General features: G+C 40.2%; 1 protein-coding gene across 3 annotated transcripts in view; it reads right to left on the bottom strand.

Annotated features, from left to right (window-relative positions):
• Window positions 1-5,806: 5,806 nt before the first annotated feature.
• The window catches only part of TBC1D16 (TBC1 domain family member 16), a 119,643-nt gene continuing 107,771 nt past the window's right edge, over window positions 5,807-17,678 (bottom strand). For 2 of the 3 annotated variants that reach the window (XM_044674405.1, XM_044674407.1), the window contains exons 5-11: window positions 16,804-16,971; window positions 15,949-16,097; window positions 15,160-15,294; window positions 14,167-14,353; window positions 12,328-12,507; window positions 8,937-9,083; window positions 5,807-7,517 (exon numbers count right to left, since the gene is read on the bottom strand). In XM_044674405.1, coding sequence (XP_044530340.1) covers window positions 7,272-7,517; window positions 8,937-9,083; window positions 12,328-12,507; window positions 14,167-14,353; window positions 15,160-15,294; window positions 15,949-16,097; window positions 16,804-16,971 — 1,212 coding nt within the window. In that variant the 3' untranslated portion in view covers window positions 5,807-7,271. The remainder of the gene's footprint in view (window positions 7,518-8,936; window positions 9,084-12,327; window positions 12,508-14,166; window positions 14,354-15,159; window positions 15,295-15,948; window positions 16,098-16,803; window positions 16,972-17,678) is intronic. The other variant, XM_044674406.1, reaches the window with a different exon arrangement.

The following is a 17,678-nucleotide window of genomic DNA, read 5'->3' as shown; positions in this document are numbered from 1 at the left end:
TTATCCCACACCCAAATAGAGAGGCCAGATTTGTGGATCTTCTAATCTTGGGTCCATCAAATAAAAGTGAGTAGCTTGGTGGCAAGTGCTAGATTTCAAGCCAAAGAGGTCCAAGTCCCTCAGCTAGAACTGGCCACTCAGAACTCTGAAACTCCTATTCTAGAATGACTTCAACATAAAGGGAGCAATATCAACTAGGCCTCAAAACTACAGCATTTTGATTGAGAATTGGTATATCCTTTAACAAACTCTCATTTGGTTACTCTTTAAGGAGTTCAAGCTCTTCTTTTCAGCATATATATCAAGGTATCAGAAAACGAATAGCTGAGCTTCCACTTTAAAAAATAAAAAGTTGAGTCATATTAACCTTGTTTGCTTCCAAATTTTTTTTTTCACAAATTTGCAGTGTTCAGGTCTTTCCTGAAATTGGAGCTGACGTTGTAGAGGTCCAAAAAAAGATTGTTTTTCCAGGTCCTTGAGATTGGACTGGGAAAATGGGCAGGCCTTCTAGTTCTTTAAGGGTTAATGGGCCCTTTCCCTGGTATGAGATACACTGAGCCATTTCATTAATACTCAGATCAACTTCTCCATCTCTGCTGGGAGTTTATGCAGCTGTCCTTCTCTAGCTCCCCTCCCCATCTACACAGACCATTTCCTTGAAGCACCCAACAAGACTTGTAGTCATTTGCTGCTGCCTTGGATGAAAATGGGTTGCAGAGTCACAGTAAACTGAAAGGGGAGGGGGCCTTCCTGCCCTTCCCCAGCTTTCCAAAGTCAGAATTCAAGTAGTGCAAGGGGGAGGCAAAGGAGCAGCTAATCCTGCTCAGCTCCACAAAGGGATCATTTTATGCTTTTTTTCCTCTAGTAGAACCAAGAAATAGTAAAGCTGGAGAGAACCTCAGAAACTTCAGAATTTAAACTCCTCATTTTACAGATGGAGAAATTGAGGGCTAGGAAGGGAAAGTGTCTTGCTTGAGATACTTCCCTGCAGAGCAAGGTCCAGCATGAGTAGCCTTGTGGTCTTCTGATCTCAACTAATAATTCCCAACCCTTCATATATTGCACCTACCACCATCATTAGTTTGCTCCTTCATCACTTCCTCCTACATATAATGTAGGGTGTATGTTCATTTTTGGCTTTGGAGGCTGACAACCATAAGCTCTAAAAATAATAAAGTCATTTATTATACATTAATACAATGGAGTAGGGGCTAGTCCTAATGGTTAAGAAACTATAAAAAGCAAAAGAATAAAAACATTTGCTTTAAACATTAGAAATACCTCCCTCACGTTTATTTTACTCACAATTTATATAATGCTTTGAGATTTGCAAAGTGATTTTCTCATAACAGTCTTGTGAAGTAGGCAGTACAGATATTATTATTCTCATTTTACAAATGGAGACCGAATATCAGAAAGATTAACTGAATGGTACCAAGTTATTAAGTGTTCAAGTCAGAATTTGAACTTGGGTCCCTCCTGATTCTAAGCCCAGTGCTTTTCCCACTCTATAACATCACTTCTCTGAGGATATTCACAGATGGCTTGAACTAGAATGGACTCTTAGAGATCTATTCAAATGCCTTGCTTTCACAAAGGAGGAAATAGAGTATTCAATAGAAAATATTTTCTGAATGTTTTACATGATTACACATGTAAAATCAATATGACATTGCTTGCCATCTCAAGTGAAGTGGGTGGCTGGGTGGAGGGGGGAGAAGGGAGAGAATTCAAGACTCAATATTCTTTGAAAAATGTTGGAAACTGTTTTTACATGTAATGGGGAGGGGTGTGTTAATTTTTTAAGAATAAATTATTTTCTGGTCTTTCACTGGGTCCAAAATAAGTCCAAATGGGAGTTAATAGTCAGAATATCTCAAATTTGATTTATGAATATTGTGATTAGACTTGGCCATTTAGGGCCTAAAAGAATACTGGTAACTGGGTTCAAAAAAATCAAATAGAACTCTGATTTTTCAAGTACCAGTTACCAACATTGGGCAGAAGACAAACAAATTCATTTCAACTAACAAACACTCCTTAAAAAAACAAATGCATGAACACATGGGCTGATGGGGATATTATTGGGGATGAAGACACTAAATGATAACTCTAGTCCAACCATCAATAATATGGAATTAGGTCTTAATCAATGATACATGTAAAACCCAGTGGAATTGTGCGTTGGCTAAGGCGGGTTACGGGGGACTTGGAGAGAGGGAAAGAACACAAAATATGTAACTATGGGAAAATATTCAAAATAAAAATATAATTTAAAAACACTTCTTAAATGCTTGTAATGTACAAGGTATTGTGCTAGGTGCAAGGGGGATACAAAGATAGGCATGTTGAGTCTGGGGGTTCTAAGTTCAGCTTTGATGCCAATTTTCTGTGTGACCCTGGGTCAAGTCACTTCTCCCCTTCAGACTTATTTCCTCATCTTCTAAAAATAAGGGGTTTGAACAGATGATGTCTAAAGTTTCTTTCATCTCTTAACGGAAAGAAGATTCATGAAAAGGAAGCTTTACAGAGAAAGCTGAGGCAAAAAAAAAATCATCTTAGTTAAGACAATATAGTAAGGTGGTAGTAGAGAATGAGAAACCCAACAACTTCCAAACCATTTAGCTCTAGAACACAACTGTCTCTTAAACCCAGTTCTACTAACACTAATGTCAAACTGCCTCCTTCCCTGAGTAGAAATCTGAGATTTCTGGATCACTGTGAATACTGTTTGTAGTCCTCAGTATGCTTAAAAATAAAACGAAATAACTAAGTCCCTTTGGCTTCAAATTAAGAGCTGCCCCCTTCTGAGACTGAATGCAGTCTCTAATTAGGCTCATTTCAAGCAGTTGCAGGTTCGGCCATGTTGATTTTATTGGTAAAGATTTCCAGGGAAGAAGAGTCTACCACTTGCCTGGGGAGCTTGTTCAGGTCCTTCTTTTAAATACTGCTTTACATTCCTTGATTATGTATCAGAGAGAATTCAGTCCCAATCCACTGAACCCTCCTCCTGGAAAACAAGGTCAAAGCCAAGGCCTGTGCTAACCAATCATTGGTGGACTTATTCAGGGATTTCTCTGAAGCGCCTCCCAAAGCAGGGGGAACCAACTGAGGAGGTCTGTACTCTGCAAACAGGACACTCTATTCTCTGTTGTTCATATAAGTCCAGAGCAGCCTAGCTAATGCCCACTGGCAGGCACTGAATAGGAGGAGGTGGGGTGAAAACACAGCCAAATGAAGCAGACAGGAGCTGATCTTCCTTAGACTTCAATGCCATAACGATGAGCAATTCTTGACTTATTCTCTTTTCCTAACCTTCCCAAGTTTTCTAACACAGAAAGTTGGATTCGATTCACCTGATTCTGTGGCCCACTATTCCAGAATGATCTATGTTTCAGAATGAATCTCATGAGGGGCAGCTGGGTAGCTCAGTGGATTGAGAACCAGGCCTAGAGACAGGAGGTCATAGGTTCAAATCTGGCCTCAGACACTTCCCAGCTGTGTGACCCTGGGCAAGTCACTTGACCCCCATTGCCTACCCTTACCACTCTTCTGCCTTGGAGCCAATACACAGTATTGATTCCAACATGGAAGGTAAGGGTTTAAAAAAAAAAAAGAATGAATCTCATGCAATTTTGAGCCATTTTTATTTCTGAATATTCCTAGATGTCTATTCACTCACTTGCCTTCCATTTTCTCAGAGGGAATCTCTTGTCTTGTAAGAATGAGACTGGAATGATCATTGACAGCCACCTCTTTATGACTTTATAAAACCTAAAGTGCCGGCCACCTCCCAACATGACCACAAAATCTTTTAATTTCTGAGGTTCCCTAACCTAGAAGAAAAACTCAAATAACATGTCCAACTTAGCAAATAAGAGAACTTCCCAAAGAACAAGATGAGTACTTTTTTTAGTACAACTTTCGTTCTTTTTTAAAAAAAAATTTTTAAACCCTTAACTTCTGTGTATTGGCTCCTAGGTGGAAGACTGGTAAGGGTGGGCAATAGGGGTCAAGTGACTTGCCCAGGGTCACACAGCTGGGAAGTGTCTGAGGCCAGATTTGAACTTAGGACCTCCCATCTCTAGGCCTGACTCTCAATCCACTGAGCTACCCAACTGCCCCTCATTATTATAACTTGAAAAGATCCCCAAGGGAGCAGCTGGATGGCTCAGTGGATTGAGAGCCAGGCCTAGAAACAGGAGGTCCTAGGTTCAAATCCGGCCTCAGACACTTCCCAGCTATGTGACCCTGGGCAAGTCACTTAACCCCCACTGCCTAGCCCTGAAACAAATAAAATTAATATAGAAGGATACATATAAAGACATTAGGGCTTATAATAAATAAACAAATAAATAAATAAATAAAAAGAAATGATCCCCAAGTCCTTAACCTCGCATGCTCTTCTCCCAGCTTCTTTCTAGACCTTCACCACTCAACTTCTGAGGGTTCCCTCCTCTGAAAGGGTCACCAATGTGGGCTCTATGAGCAGCACAGTAATCACATTTCACTGAAACAGCTTCCTTGCTATAAACCTTCCACTCTGCATAGGCATACCCTTCCCCATTCCCAGAGGCCTTGGAACAACATTGTGTAACATCAATGGTAGAAATTATTAGTGGGGTTAGAATGCTTTGAAATTTTTAAGTATGCACATGCACACACAAGGCAACCAATAAAATTAAGCAACATTTTAAAAAATGGGTTAAATAAACTACATAGCTAAGAAGAGAGGCACAAGGCTTATTAACCTCTATTTACACATTCTGATGATAGAAAGGCTAGAAGTCTAATGACCGAATTATCACCCTAAAGCCTTTTGCTGGCTGGGAATAATCCTGGGGCAACAGCCGCTCCAGGGTTTTTGACTAGTTTACCCCTAATTGCATCCAGATTAAGGAAGTTGTAAGAAAGAAGGAGCTTTTTTCATAGGCCTCTGTACAGCAGCAAATATTCAGAATGTTTTCTAGGCAGACCTGCTGAGCTTGAAGCAGCAGTGAGTTTACAGATTCTTGCTGTTTTCCAGGCAGGGTAAAATATCAGTGGGCTAATCTCCCCAACCCACAAGAGCAACTTGGAATGTAAGCCATGTGGTGATGACTAAAGCAACCAGCAGGTGGCGCTTTGTTTCCATTCCTTTGTAGAGAATGGGGTTCTGTGGTTATGGTTGTGGAGAACTTGGCAGAATTCAGAATGAATACTTTCCGACTGGGCAACAAGCCTCTTCCATCACTGGGTCACTGGAAATCTACAGCTGCATGAAGGCACCATTCTGAATGCACATGGTACCAATGCAAACACAAAGGTTCCTTACATGGACAAGAGAAGAGGGAGCCAAATTAGGAAGGGAGCCTTTGAGTTTGCTTGTGGGGACCTAGGGAAAACCAAAACACCTGGAAGGTGAATTTCAACCAATTTCTGCATGACCAAGGATTCTCTCTTCTCCAGTTCTTTAATCACGAGTTTCTAAAGGACAATGGCAGTGGAGAAGGATATGGCTGAAAAGCTCTTATGTTTTTATTTCCCAAACCTCTGTGAAAAGAGGTTGGCAGGTAGACTTCAATCAATATTCTTCAGTGGCAATGTCCTAAGGGAATTTTCTTCTAGTACTGAATAAAGATAATTGGTGTGTCTCCTCTCCTACAACAGAGAAGTTCAAGCCCAACCCTATTTAGACTCATATTCCCCAGTGGTATTAGCAAAAGTCAAAGGCCTCAATAGTCTTATCCAAATCCGAGTCCTACTGATGATGATTCTAAGACAGTTTGCTCAGGTAATTTCTGAAAAGAAAACTTGAAATCTGGGTTTAATTTTAGCTTTCCATCTTAAGGAGGTCCCCCATTCCAGTGGACTTTGGATATAAGGAATACAGATAATGATGAAAAGGGAGAGGCTGGTAACTTAATCTTTATTGCTGATAAATAACTTTGTAAATGGTACAATTCAGCTAAACCTTTCAATTCATATAACTGGGAGTAGAAAAAAGTCCTTATTCAGGGGCTGGAGTACCTGAAATGCTTGGAAAAAGGAAGAATTCAGAGGCCAAAAGTATCAAAGGAAAGAGTTCTGTTTGTCCATCTTTCAAGCAGAGGTTTTCGGTAGAAAGTACTTGGCACTATTCCTTTTCAGGATGACTGAAAGGATTCTCATAGGCCATTCTATCTCTAAATTCTAGCAAGGACAGCTAGCATAATCTTTTCATATGGAAATGAACTGAGAGGACTTAACTCCCACATAGGAAGTGGGGGCAGCCCTAAATACTGGTTCCTTAAGTGTGACAATATTTGGCTCTTTGGGAGCCAGGATCAAATAGCAGTAGCTATCTCCAGATACTTTGGGGAAGGCTGTCACTTTCCTTAAATGAATCCATCTTTTTTTGACGGCTCATCTATATAAACACACACACAGTCACAGATACTCTTACCCATTCAAACACCCTTTGGCTACTGTACTTGGTGGGGCTAGGCAATGAACCTGGCAGGAAACTCTTATGTAGAAAACCTGTTAGCTCCCAGAAAGAAGCCAAGGGAGATGAATCACACCTTTCTCCAGAAGCCTATTGCTTAGGCTCAAGAGCAGGGAGTTTCTTTCACATGTGAGGGAGTATAAAAAGAACGTAGTATCCTCGTGAAAAGCCACAAACTCTCCAAATCCTATCCTACCACCCTGTCCCAGCATCCCTAAATCAATTGGCTTATTTTTAGTGACAACTTTATGGCTCAAGCTGGAAGTCACTTAGGCAGTAGGTTTTGGGTTAAAGAGGGAGAATTGTGCATGATGACTATATGTAAAAGTGTGGTATGTGTGTGATTTCACCTGAGGAAGCCCATATGCTTCCCAACACAGAAAGCTGAGCTTGCTTGGCCTTCCTTACATATATATCTGTCTTCCTATGTTTGAAGTTTAGTTGCTAATCAGTGATGGAGTCAGTGATAGAGATGGAGATTATCCTGGAAAATTACTCCTTAGTTCAAACAGGCAACAAGAAAGACCCAGGAATTTTCTATTCTAGTAGTAAGATCCTAGTCTGTCATTCTATCATAGAACTGAATTTTCTTTGGGTTGGTGGTCACATCTTCATTCTTTCTCCTGGTTTCTGATGCTGCCATTAAAACAGAAAAGTTTGTTCTTCATTTTTTCAATGATATTTTTGGTAGACACTACCTCCTCTTTTCTTCTACCCCAAACCCCTATTCAATTCTGATACCCTTGAATGAGACAGTTCCTATGGAAACATTCCCTTCAATCCCTCTCCAGTCTATGAACTGGCCCTATTTGTGAAAATTGAAGACTTCTCTTGTCTTTGGGCCCTTCTTGCCTTCACCAACAGATTTTGGAGAAGGTGCCTCCACTGTCCCACCATAAGGACAACTCTCAGATTCAGGATGGTGCCCAGTACACTCCACAGCAGGAATATAACCACTATCCCACATGCCTGTCCCACAGAGTTTACAGAGGTCATGTAGACTACATGGGATCCGGGGCAAGAGGCGAAACTGATACAGCAAACTTCTCGCCTGTAGAGAAAGAGAACAATTGATATAGAAACAATAAAATATAGGTAGTTAAGGAAATCCAGAGGACTAGGTGGATAAAGGCTTCTTCATTTAGCACAGATGAGACTCTTGCATTGAAAGCAATCTCAGTGTAATTGTAGTTATTGGTCTGGTCTTGTTTTGGGACAACAGTGGCTCTTGGGTAAGAGACCTATAAATAAATGATCTACACTAACAGCTCACAATTATGTAGTGCTTTCTTCATAACAATTCCATTAGGCTGGTAAAGGCAAGTATTATGACTCCCATTTTACACATGAGGAAGCTGAGGCTCAGAGAGAAAAGACAGATAGCAAAGCTAATGGTCAGAAACAGTTTTTGACTCTTAGTCAAGTCTCTTAGCACCAAGTAAAGTGATCTTTCCACTAAACTACTTTGTCTCTCCCAAATACAGCCTTCATTTGCAGTGTAAAAGGTTTTTTTTTTTTTTTTTTTGCATCTGGGAACCAATGAGTTAAACTACCCTTACTAGGAACAGTCTTTCTTCAGGAATTCCTTCTCCTCCCTCCATTCACCAGTGATTTCTTCCTCTGGAGCTATTTCTACCAGGTTTCTTGGTATCTCTTTCCACACTATGCCTTGGAACATTTGTCCATACATATGTACCTTATGCCGTTAACAGCAGCCAAGGACCTCAGCACCACTGAAAACTTTGGGAGAGAACCACAAAAGATTGAGAAAATGGTGTCTCCAAAGTTACAGTCTGGGAGGAGAACCAAAAAGGTCCTTATATCTCCTTGCAAATTTTTGGCAGGAAAACATTACCACTTGGAGCAGTGATAGGACTAGATTTATAATCATCTTCCCTTGTCCAGTCTGCAGTTTATAAGTATTAAGGCATCTTAATGCTTATATTGTTTAAAGCAAAAGCAAAATGTTAATCAAGAAAGTGTTATGATGGATACAGTGCTGGTCCTGGAGTTAGAAGAAGACTCACCTTCCTGAGTTTAAATCTGGGCTCAGACACTTGCTACCTGTTTGACCCTGGACAAGTCATGAACTTGTCTCATTTGTCTCAGTTTCCTTATCCTGTAAAATGAGGATAATAATAACCTTTACCTTCTAGGACTTTTGAGAATCAGATGAGACAAGTGTAAAGTGCTTACAGTGCCTGATGCACAGTGTTATATAAATGCTATCATTATTATTATGATTATTATTGTTTTCATTATTATTATAATTCCCCATTTTCTCCAGGACCATCTAAGGGCAACTTTCAAAGATTTAATATGGGGTAACCACACTGATTGTTATAGACAAGCCAGAATAGCCTCTGGGCTAATGACTTATAGATGCTCTGAGAGAAGAATCTCTTAGAATAGGAAAGGTGAGTAGTAGGGAAGGATGAAAATATTTTAGAAAGCAATTTAGGAGCCTCACCTTCCTGAGTACAAGTTCCCCATTCATGTGCATGGCCAGATTTCCAAAGTGTAGAAGCATCTGGTCAGTGGCTAGCTGTTGTTCAATGACATCATCACCGTAGATCACCACAATGGCAACACAGATGAAGAGGTGGAAGTAGTCTGTCTACAAAGGTAGGGAAAGAAACCTGAAGGTGGAATTGGGTTGACCTGAGCATGAGTCATTGATGTTTTATAGGTACCTTAGAGAAATCCCAGTAGTCTTGGGTTTCTGACTAAGGAGACCACATTCTGATGTCGTGATGAGCCTTTGCCAGTGTCAGTTTCTTCTACAGAGGCCTTTCTTTGCAAAGGAGCTACCGAACAGTACCACAGTACCACACTAAAGGCTGGGCCCAAATATCCATAGGGTCAAAGAATCAAAAGAAAGGACTGTCAGAGATTGCCCATTCTATTTCTTCATCTCTAATGTGACTATGATTAACTCATGCTATACAGATAACTATTCGCTTTGCTGTAATTATCTTCAAACGAGGAAGACTCCAAAGTGATGTCTTCTTTCATAACATGACAAACATGGAAACATGTATTGTATGATAACACGTGTATGATCCTCATCATATTGCCTGCCATCTTAGAGAGGAGGGCTGGGTGGGAAGGAAAGAAAGAACATAGATTGCCAAATGCTAGAAAACAATTATTAAAAATTGTATCAACATAAAAAAGATTATAATTTTATTTTTTTAAAAAGATATTTTGTGGTTATCTACCAAGCAATCAAGTCCATTATGCTCAAAAAGTTGTTCTCTATGTCCAATCTAAATCTCTGGCTATAATTTATGTTATTTTGTCCTATCCTTAATGTGAATGGAAGGCAGAGCTTTAGAAGTGAACTTCATATGCTTTAACATATTTTTCTCAAAGGTCCTATTCTGAAAACCTTTATCTAGTATCATTGTCCTTCTTAACTTGGCTATGGGGTCATATATAGTCAGAAGAAGTCATCAAATTCAATTCCCTAAGTTTGTAGATCAAGAAACTAAGGCCCAAGATACTATGAGACTTATCTACGGTCACTTGGGTAGTAACTGGCAGAATAAAAATTTGAATATCAACTCTCTTAGATTCCAAATTCAACACTTTCCCTCTACATCATACTGCCTCCTTGAAAAGTCTATCTTATAGAAAGGTCTTATTTATAATTTTTGTTCCAGTTATAGATGAAAAGATAATAGGAAGTGATCATAGCATCTTAACTATGACATTCTTCCACTTGAATGGATGCTTCAAGATCTCAATTACTTTGATATAGACTGGCTTCCTGACCAAAAAGGAAGGGTGAGAAGGACAGGGAAATCAATGTTTAGCCTCTTGCTGCTGATAGTGAAGAGGAGACCAAGGTAGAATTGATGATACAAAGTAAGTCAGACAGATAGGTCTTCAGTATACTAGGCCAGAGAAGTCAAGGGTCATCCTTCTAGTTAGTACCTGGGACAGGATTCAAGCCCAGGTTTTCCTGACTCTTTGTTGATCACTACACATTCATTATATCACTGGTTAATGCATGCTAATTTTTTAACAAAGTGAAGTTTCAATTTCAATTCTGTCTGATCCAGGATCTCTGTTTTTACAGAATAGAAGGTGAAGTGTTTTGTCCAAGAACACAAAGGCAGTAACTGTCAGAGGGCCAAGATTTGAACCCAGGTCTGCTGATCCTGGAGCCATTGCTCTTGAACCTATACCTATCCTTTTTGACTATTTGCTATTTAGCATTTGTCTGTTTCTTCCAAGGAGGGAGACTGATTTTGACTAAATAATGACAACTGATAAAAGTTTTGAATGGGTTGCTCTCCTGAAATTCCTTACTAGATTTTACTAAAATTTGATAAGTGGCTAGAGTTTAAAAAGAGAAATTCTCTCCAAGTAACTGAGTGTAGTTACAGAGGTCTACAGTTCACAAAAAGCCTAGTAATGTTAGCCCAAACAAAATATAATTATTTTGCTGCTATAAAAATATCTTTCAAAGATAAGCAAACTATTTTTGGATCCTTTACTGTTCTGGAATATCTATGTCAGTGCTCTTCTTCACTGGTGCAGAAGACTGCAAATTGACTCAACACAGAAAGAATGGCTAATCCAGGCATGAAAAAAAGTACAGACTGGACTAGGGAAAAAAAATCAGAATGTGGAAAAAGAAGATTTATTAGTAAAGAACTTATACTATAGCATGTGATAGCAGATATATTCCTCTTTTGACATTAGTAAATACAGGAAAGAGTGATAAATTTCTCTGGATTGATAAATTTTTAAAATTATCTTGAAGGTGGGAATTAGTAGCAGTTCTCAAATTTGTTGGTATCAGGACCGTTTTATGGTCTTAAAAATTACTGAGGATCCCTTTTAAATGGGTTAAATCTAGCAATATTTATTGTATTAGAAATTAAAACATCTTAGTATTATTGTGAAAATAGTTTTGATTAGGGATAACTGGATGGCTTAGTGGATTGAGAGTCAGGCCTAGAGCTGGGAGGTCCTAGGCTCCAATCTGGCCTCAATCAGTTCCTAGCCATGCCTAGCCCTTACCACCCTTTTTCCTTGACCAATATGCAGTATTGATTCTAAGACAGAAGGTAAGGGTTTTCAAAATAAATAATTTTGATCTCAGAGATCCCTAGAAGTGGCCAAAAATACACTTTGAGAACCAATGTATGCTTTGAGAGATACCTTCTCACAATACGGAAATGAGCCCTTTTCTTACTGAAAAAGATGAACTTGAATTTAAGTTCACTATTACTTCCTGGATAAGTGTTACTAGTATTTCTTACAGAGAGATGAATTTAAAAAGACTTGCCTTTCCTTTAAAATCCTTACTTTTTCCCTAATTTGGTTGTTTAACTAATGTGAAAAGACCCAGTAGTAAGTAGCCCAGTAATCCAGTAGTAAGCTCTTAGGGGAATATGTTAGAGACACTGATAGCTCCAGAAAGTAGGCTATCAATGATACCATTGGGAAAGGGGAGGGTATTAGTTTTCAGAAAGAGGAGAACTAAATTCTGCTTCCTTTCCCATTGTTCAACAGTGACACAGAGGATAACAATTTAGGGTCCTGGTGGCAACTGCAATGCTTCACCTAGGTCAACGTCCCATGCAATGGCTATTTGTGACAGGAGCAAGCTCAGCTCTAGAATACAGTAACAAGCACAGCCAGTGTACAATTTGTATCAATTTTAGTTATTTGAAAGGCAAGGGCTGAAATCAGACTGTGGGACTATAGAAATCACCCCATGAGGAGCCTGTCTTATGTCTCATGGGGTGAGGATAGCAAAGAAGGTGATTTTAATTCAGAGTAACAATGTGCTCGCTTCCCTGTGCACTCTGGCATGCTGTTCCAGACTCATCTTCCATGCTCACCTGGTAATGGGCCCAGCATGCTTCCCACATGCGTAGTGCCTCTGCATCTGGGAACTCGCGTTTAAAACACAGAAGGATCCAGCGGTGGCAGAAAAGCATCTGTAGGCCATCTTCCCCCAGAGAAACAAGGTGTTGGTAAAAACGTAGGTGGGTCAGCCGAAGCAGCTCACGAAGATATAGCTGGAAGCAAGAGTCACCAGGACTCATCAACAGCAAAACTTTTGGCTATACTTCTAGCTTATTCCCAGTAGCCCCTGAGAGAATAGATCAATCATCTATTTACTCTTGTCTCCTATTCTTGAAATGTACTTTTCCTTGAACTCATTTCTGTGATGTGAATATCTTACTGTATATTTATATCAGTTTTTTTGCACTCTGTATTTGCTGCATAGACATATCTGTTTTTAACAGTTTGATTTTAACATCTTTTAGAGGAGACAGGGGTGCCTTTGTATAATCCTCTTTGTCTGGGAACTAGCCCCGAATTGCAAAACTGGGGGATTAACAACTGTTTTTTAATGGGAAGAAATAGTTACACTTCTGACATAGTCAGTCCTCAGCCCCCAAAGAAGATGACATTTTAAAATACCCCTGCCAGTCAGTCTCTTTTCTCTTAAAGTAAGGATGATTCAGTCACAAGAGAGTTACCCCAATTAATTTATGTTTGTGCTCTCTAAGATCCATTATTTTAATGTCATGAATGAAGGGAGGAAGGGAATCACTTCTGAGTATCTGGGCTCTCTTTCCCTACACATGTAGAATGTCAGCTAAGAGCCTCACTGTGACGCAGGACAAGACCAAAGGCTATTTTAGGCGGCACTTAGTATTGAGCATGACTAGTTGTGGCTGCAGATTTCAAGGACTCCACTGTAAAATCAATCTCTAGCAAGTGACTGATTACTAGGCCTGTTGAGCAGTAAGCCACGTGCTACCAGGGGCCTTTTTATAACCTAACTGCGTCATACCAGATAATTGCCTGGTGAAGTGCTGGTTTTGTGAGGCACCTTGGAAATCTGACATCACCTTAGATGTGTGGGGTGATGCAGGAAAATAATAATTAAAAAAAATTCCCATAGTAACACAGAGTAAAAAATGTGTCTACAGATGACAGAGGTGTTGCATTTCCATTCTGTTTCTAACTGTGCTGACTATAAGGCTAGGAAATTCAGAGTCTGAGAAGTAAAGCTTACAAAACATGAGTCTAGTTGAGCTGGGGGCCAGGAAAGGGAGAGTCTGAAGAGACAGGAGACAATCACCTTGGACCCACTCCCACCCAAACCCTGTTGGAAGCTCTGTGCTTACTCTGTACTTGTTAGCTCACAAACCTTCCTCTTTTTCCCCAGAATGTCTATATGTATGGAAATGGCTTTCTACCAGCAGACACAGGTACATTGAAGGGGTAGGGAAAGGAGAGGGTAGATCGTTCTCCCCCAGTGTGCCTAACATCACAGTTGTTTCTATGAGTATAGGGAGGAGAGAACATCGGTTATGGTAGGGAAGCTGGCATGCTATCTATAAAGACCCAGAAGCACTATAGCTTCTGGGTATAACAAATAAATTTAATTCAATTCTCACCTGAAGCAAAAATCCTCCATATCTGTGATCCTTGTTTTAGGCTTTCTAGAACTTAAGCTGCCATGAATTTACAAATGAATGAAACTAATCTTCAGTAGAGGAAGGTTACATGGTAATTTTCTCAAGTGCCCTAACATACAGATGTGAAGCCACACTATCAACAGGTTCATTTCTGACAAATAACATAATTAAGCCTAGGGTAAAGAGCATACATACATATGCACAAAGATACAGGACTGAGAACCTGTAGCTCAAGAGCCTTACCAGCTGTTTCTCCATATCCTCATCTCGGGGAGAACTGACAAAGATTGTGTTCTGCATCAAACCTACGAAACACCAGAAGGTATCTGATTCATCTAGAACCTCAGCCAGGATGGGAGCCACCAGGTCTGACATCCCCTGGGAGTAGCCAATGGTTGGGTTATATACCGCATAATTCAGCAAAATTCTCCTAGGAAATAAGAAGAGCACATCAGTCAACTACAAATTCCACTACTGCCTTGCTCCCTTCCTAGCCTTAACTTTTCTGAGCACCATTTCAGTAAGTGAAATGTGAGGAGAGAGCAATAATTTCTATTCTTTGATTTCAGGTATTGAGTTTTTAGGAGCCATCTCAGGCTCCATCTTAGGAGCCAGCTCCAAGAGACACCAGATTCACCACCTTTCTGAATCAATGGGACATGGTTATTACTCAGTTCAGCTGGTTAATATCATGCCACTTACCTAAGAAGTTATAGGCAAAATGTAGAACACAAAGATGATTTCTTTTTTACTAACTATTGACCACTTGTGGTTTTATGGGCTGGTAATTTTATCTATCTATCTGCAAGGCAAAATTGTAAGTCAAATATGGTGACTGATTGACCATTCATTTGACAGATTGAGAAAGAAAGCTGGAGCATCTAAAGGGCAATTCATTGAGAAAACTTGTAAACTGCCAATTTTCTAATCAGAAAGCTGTAAATTTTGGGGAGGGATAGAAAGGTCTGATTTGATGTAGTACTTTATTATGGCTCTTAAAACCTCAACTAAAATAAAGTGACCACCATTAATAATTCCTCTGTTTTGATAGTGTTGATTTCTAAGAAGAGTGAAAGGACTTTTTTGTATTGTCCTAACATCCTAAGGGGTCAGTATTTTTTCCAAATGGGGAAACCAAGGAAGAGAGAAGTGATATCACTTTCACCAAACTGCAGACCTGGGAATGAAGTCTGAAGTCCTGGACAGTTTGGAAATGGTAGAAAGGAGATGGATTACCTCATGCTTTCCACATTTGGGTTGTCCTCTCCTCGGAAGAACTGATTGCTCCGGTCTGTCCGAACCACATCTTTGTCAACAGTGAACTGCACATGGCGCCAGAATTCTCTCTGCTCTTCTGGAGTCATTGAAAGCCTCAAAAGGAAAACACCCTTTGTCACATTATGGCAAACAATGGGATATGACCTTTTTCCATGACTTCTCTGTCTCATTAGAAATAAGGACCTAGTCATTTCTCTATATCCCAACTAACATGATGGCAATACCTGTTAAATGCCTTTTGTGTGAGAGGAAAGTTTTGGTATGGAAGTCTCCAAGGACTACATTGTCACTAACCTGACTCCTGGACCCCCTTTGGCTCCCATTTTATAGTAGGTTCAGTGGCAGAATGGTAATCTTATTTCTGTGAGGTCACACTGCTAGACTACAAAAGAAAATTCAGCTGCTTTAATTCTCAGTTAATAGTTTAAAGAAATGATCCCACCCTAGCCTAGTTGGCTTCAGAATGTCAGTGCCTAGTTAAGTCTAGGGGAAAAGAATTCCAAAGCCTTGACATGTGAGCTAACAAGACCCACCGTTTTGAGGCTGAAGTGCTCAGTCTAATGACAGCATTTATCCAGCCCTATCACTCTGATTCCTAGGACATCCATTTTTGAAAGACAAACCATGGGTCATAAAACATATTATTAATGCTGAACTGCACTTCAAATTGCCTTTGCAGATGACATTTTCATCTGAGGGATAAGGAAGATGGGTAGGGTGGGGAGAAGAAGAGGCCTCTGCAGTTACCTTTTCTGCTGGATCTCTGAGTATTCCCTTCTCTTCTGTGCCCTCAGTGCCTCTCGCTCCTCCGATGTGGACTCATGGCTGTAATAGCGCAGCAGGAAGGGCCAGACCTCACCCCGGATTGACACATCAATGCCGCCGAAGAAAATGGCCTGGAAGAAGCGGCAAAAGTTGGGGAGGGGGTGATAAAAGTACAGCGGCTCAAAGAACCCCCAAATCCCCAGAGATTTGTGTTTTGGTGGCTTTGGTGAGTTCTCCTGACAACTGATGCCTTGATTCAAACCTCAGCAATTTGCACATGTTAAGAAGGGGAAAGTGCTGGTCCTCTATTCCCATACGAAACACAAACCCAGCTCATTTCAATGTCAATAACCCCCCCTGGAGCAGCTCTCCGATTAATGTGTCGTTCTCATGTCATAGCCTAATCCCTGATCTTGGAAATGCTGCAGTTCATTGCAAACTTTTCTAAAAAGGCGGACACAGTATCCCCCAAACTCTCTAAGTTTTGTTTTTTTTAAATGGGAGTTTTCATTGCTTTATTTGGTTTGTTCACACAGATCTTATATTGTATAAGGCAATCTGGAAAGGAAAAGAGGAGTGAGTTTACCTTATGGGTGAAAGCTGGCTGCTGTACTCTTGGAGTAGAGAGATCTCTAGTCATTTTTCTCTCTTAGTTGGTGGACACCCCTGATAGAAACTAACTAAGCTGATTTCTAGGCATTATTCCTGATAAATGATGATACTATGAGACTGTGGCTCATTCGCTGCCCCTACCATCCCTCCCACCTCCCACCTCTTATCCCATGGGGGTTCTTCCTCACAAGTAGAGTCAATAAGCTATCACCTCTGGTTCCTTACCTTACGTAGCTTATATTCCTCTTCCACCTGCCCAGACTCATTCAAGTGGTTAAGCCAGGTGGAAACATCCAGCTTTTTGTACATATTCTCTTCTGGGTGGGTCTCTGAAGAAGGGAGTTTGGGACGTCGGATGGAGAACTGCATACAAGTCTTTTCATTGGAGACCTGCTAGACAGGAAGAAAACTGGGGAAAGATAAGCATCTCAAATACTTGGCTTTTTAAAGCCAGCTTTTCCCAGGATTTATAAGCCCCTGTCTTCTGAAAGGAGAAGAGATGTCTCCTGAATACAAACTCTTAAATGGCAAATGTAATTAGATTCAATTAAAATAAAAATACCTTCATCTTAAAATAGTCTTCCTCTTTCTAGTTCTCTTTTCCCTCTCCCCATCCGTTTCTCCTCCACAACCCCCTCCCACCCCATCCTCCCCACTCCCAACCCAGCCACAAAAGCTGAATTAATGCTGCTTACAGCCCACTCTGCCAGGAGTGCCTGCAATAAATTACATATGATTGGCCACATACAAAGGGATCGCTGTTAGGCGAGCAGGGGGCTGGCCTGTCAGGTTTTCTCTAAGGGCAGTCATGATCCTAGTGCAAAACTGCAGCTGACACTTAATTCAAAAATCAAAGGTTGTTCAATGTAAGGAGAAAAATAAAGCCATGCTACTGTAATAAGGACAAACAGCAGGAGGCTCTGTGGGAAGGAAGGGAATTTTAAAGTCATCACTGTTTCTAATAAGCACATACAGTATCTTAAATAGATAATTAAAGAGCTCTTATTACATTTGTATGTAGATTGAGCAAAATATGGCAGGATGCCTTGTCAAAACATTATTTTCAAGTGTAGAACATAGAATTCACAAAAAGAACTAGG

Source organism: Gracilinanus agilis, chromosome 4 (assembly GCF_016433145.1).
Source record: "Gracilinanus agilis isolate LMUSP501 chromosome 4, AgileGrace, whole genome shotgun sequence".
Lineage (NCBI taxonomy): Eukaryota > Metazoa > Chordata > Mammalia > Didelphimorphia > Didelphidae > Gracilinanus > Gracilinanus agilis.
Note: the sequence above shows the minus strand (reverse complement) of the source record. Positions and strands in the feature narration are given on the sequence as shown.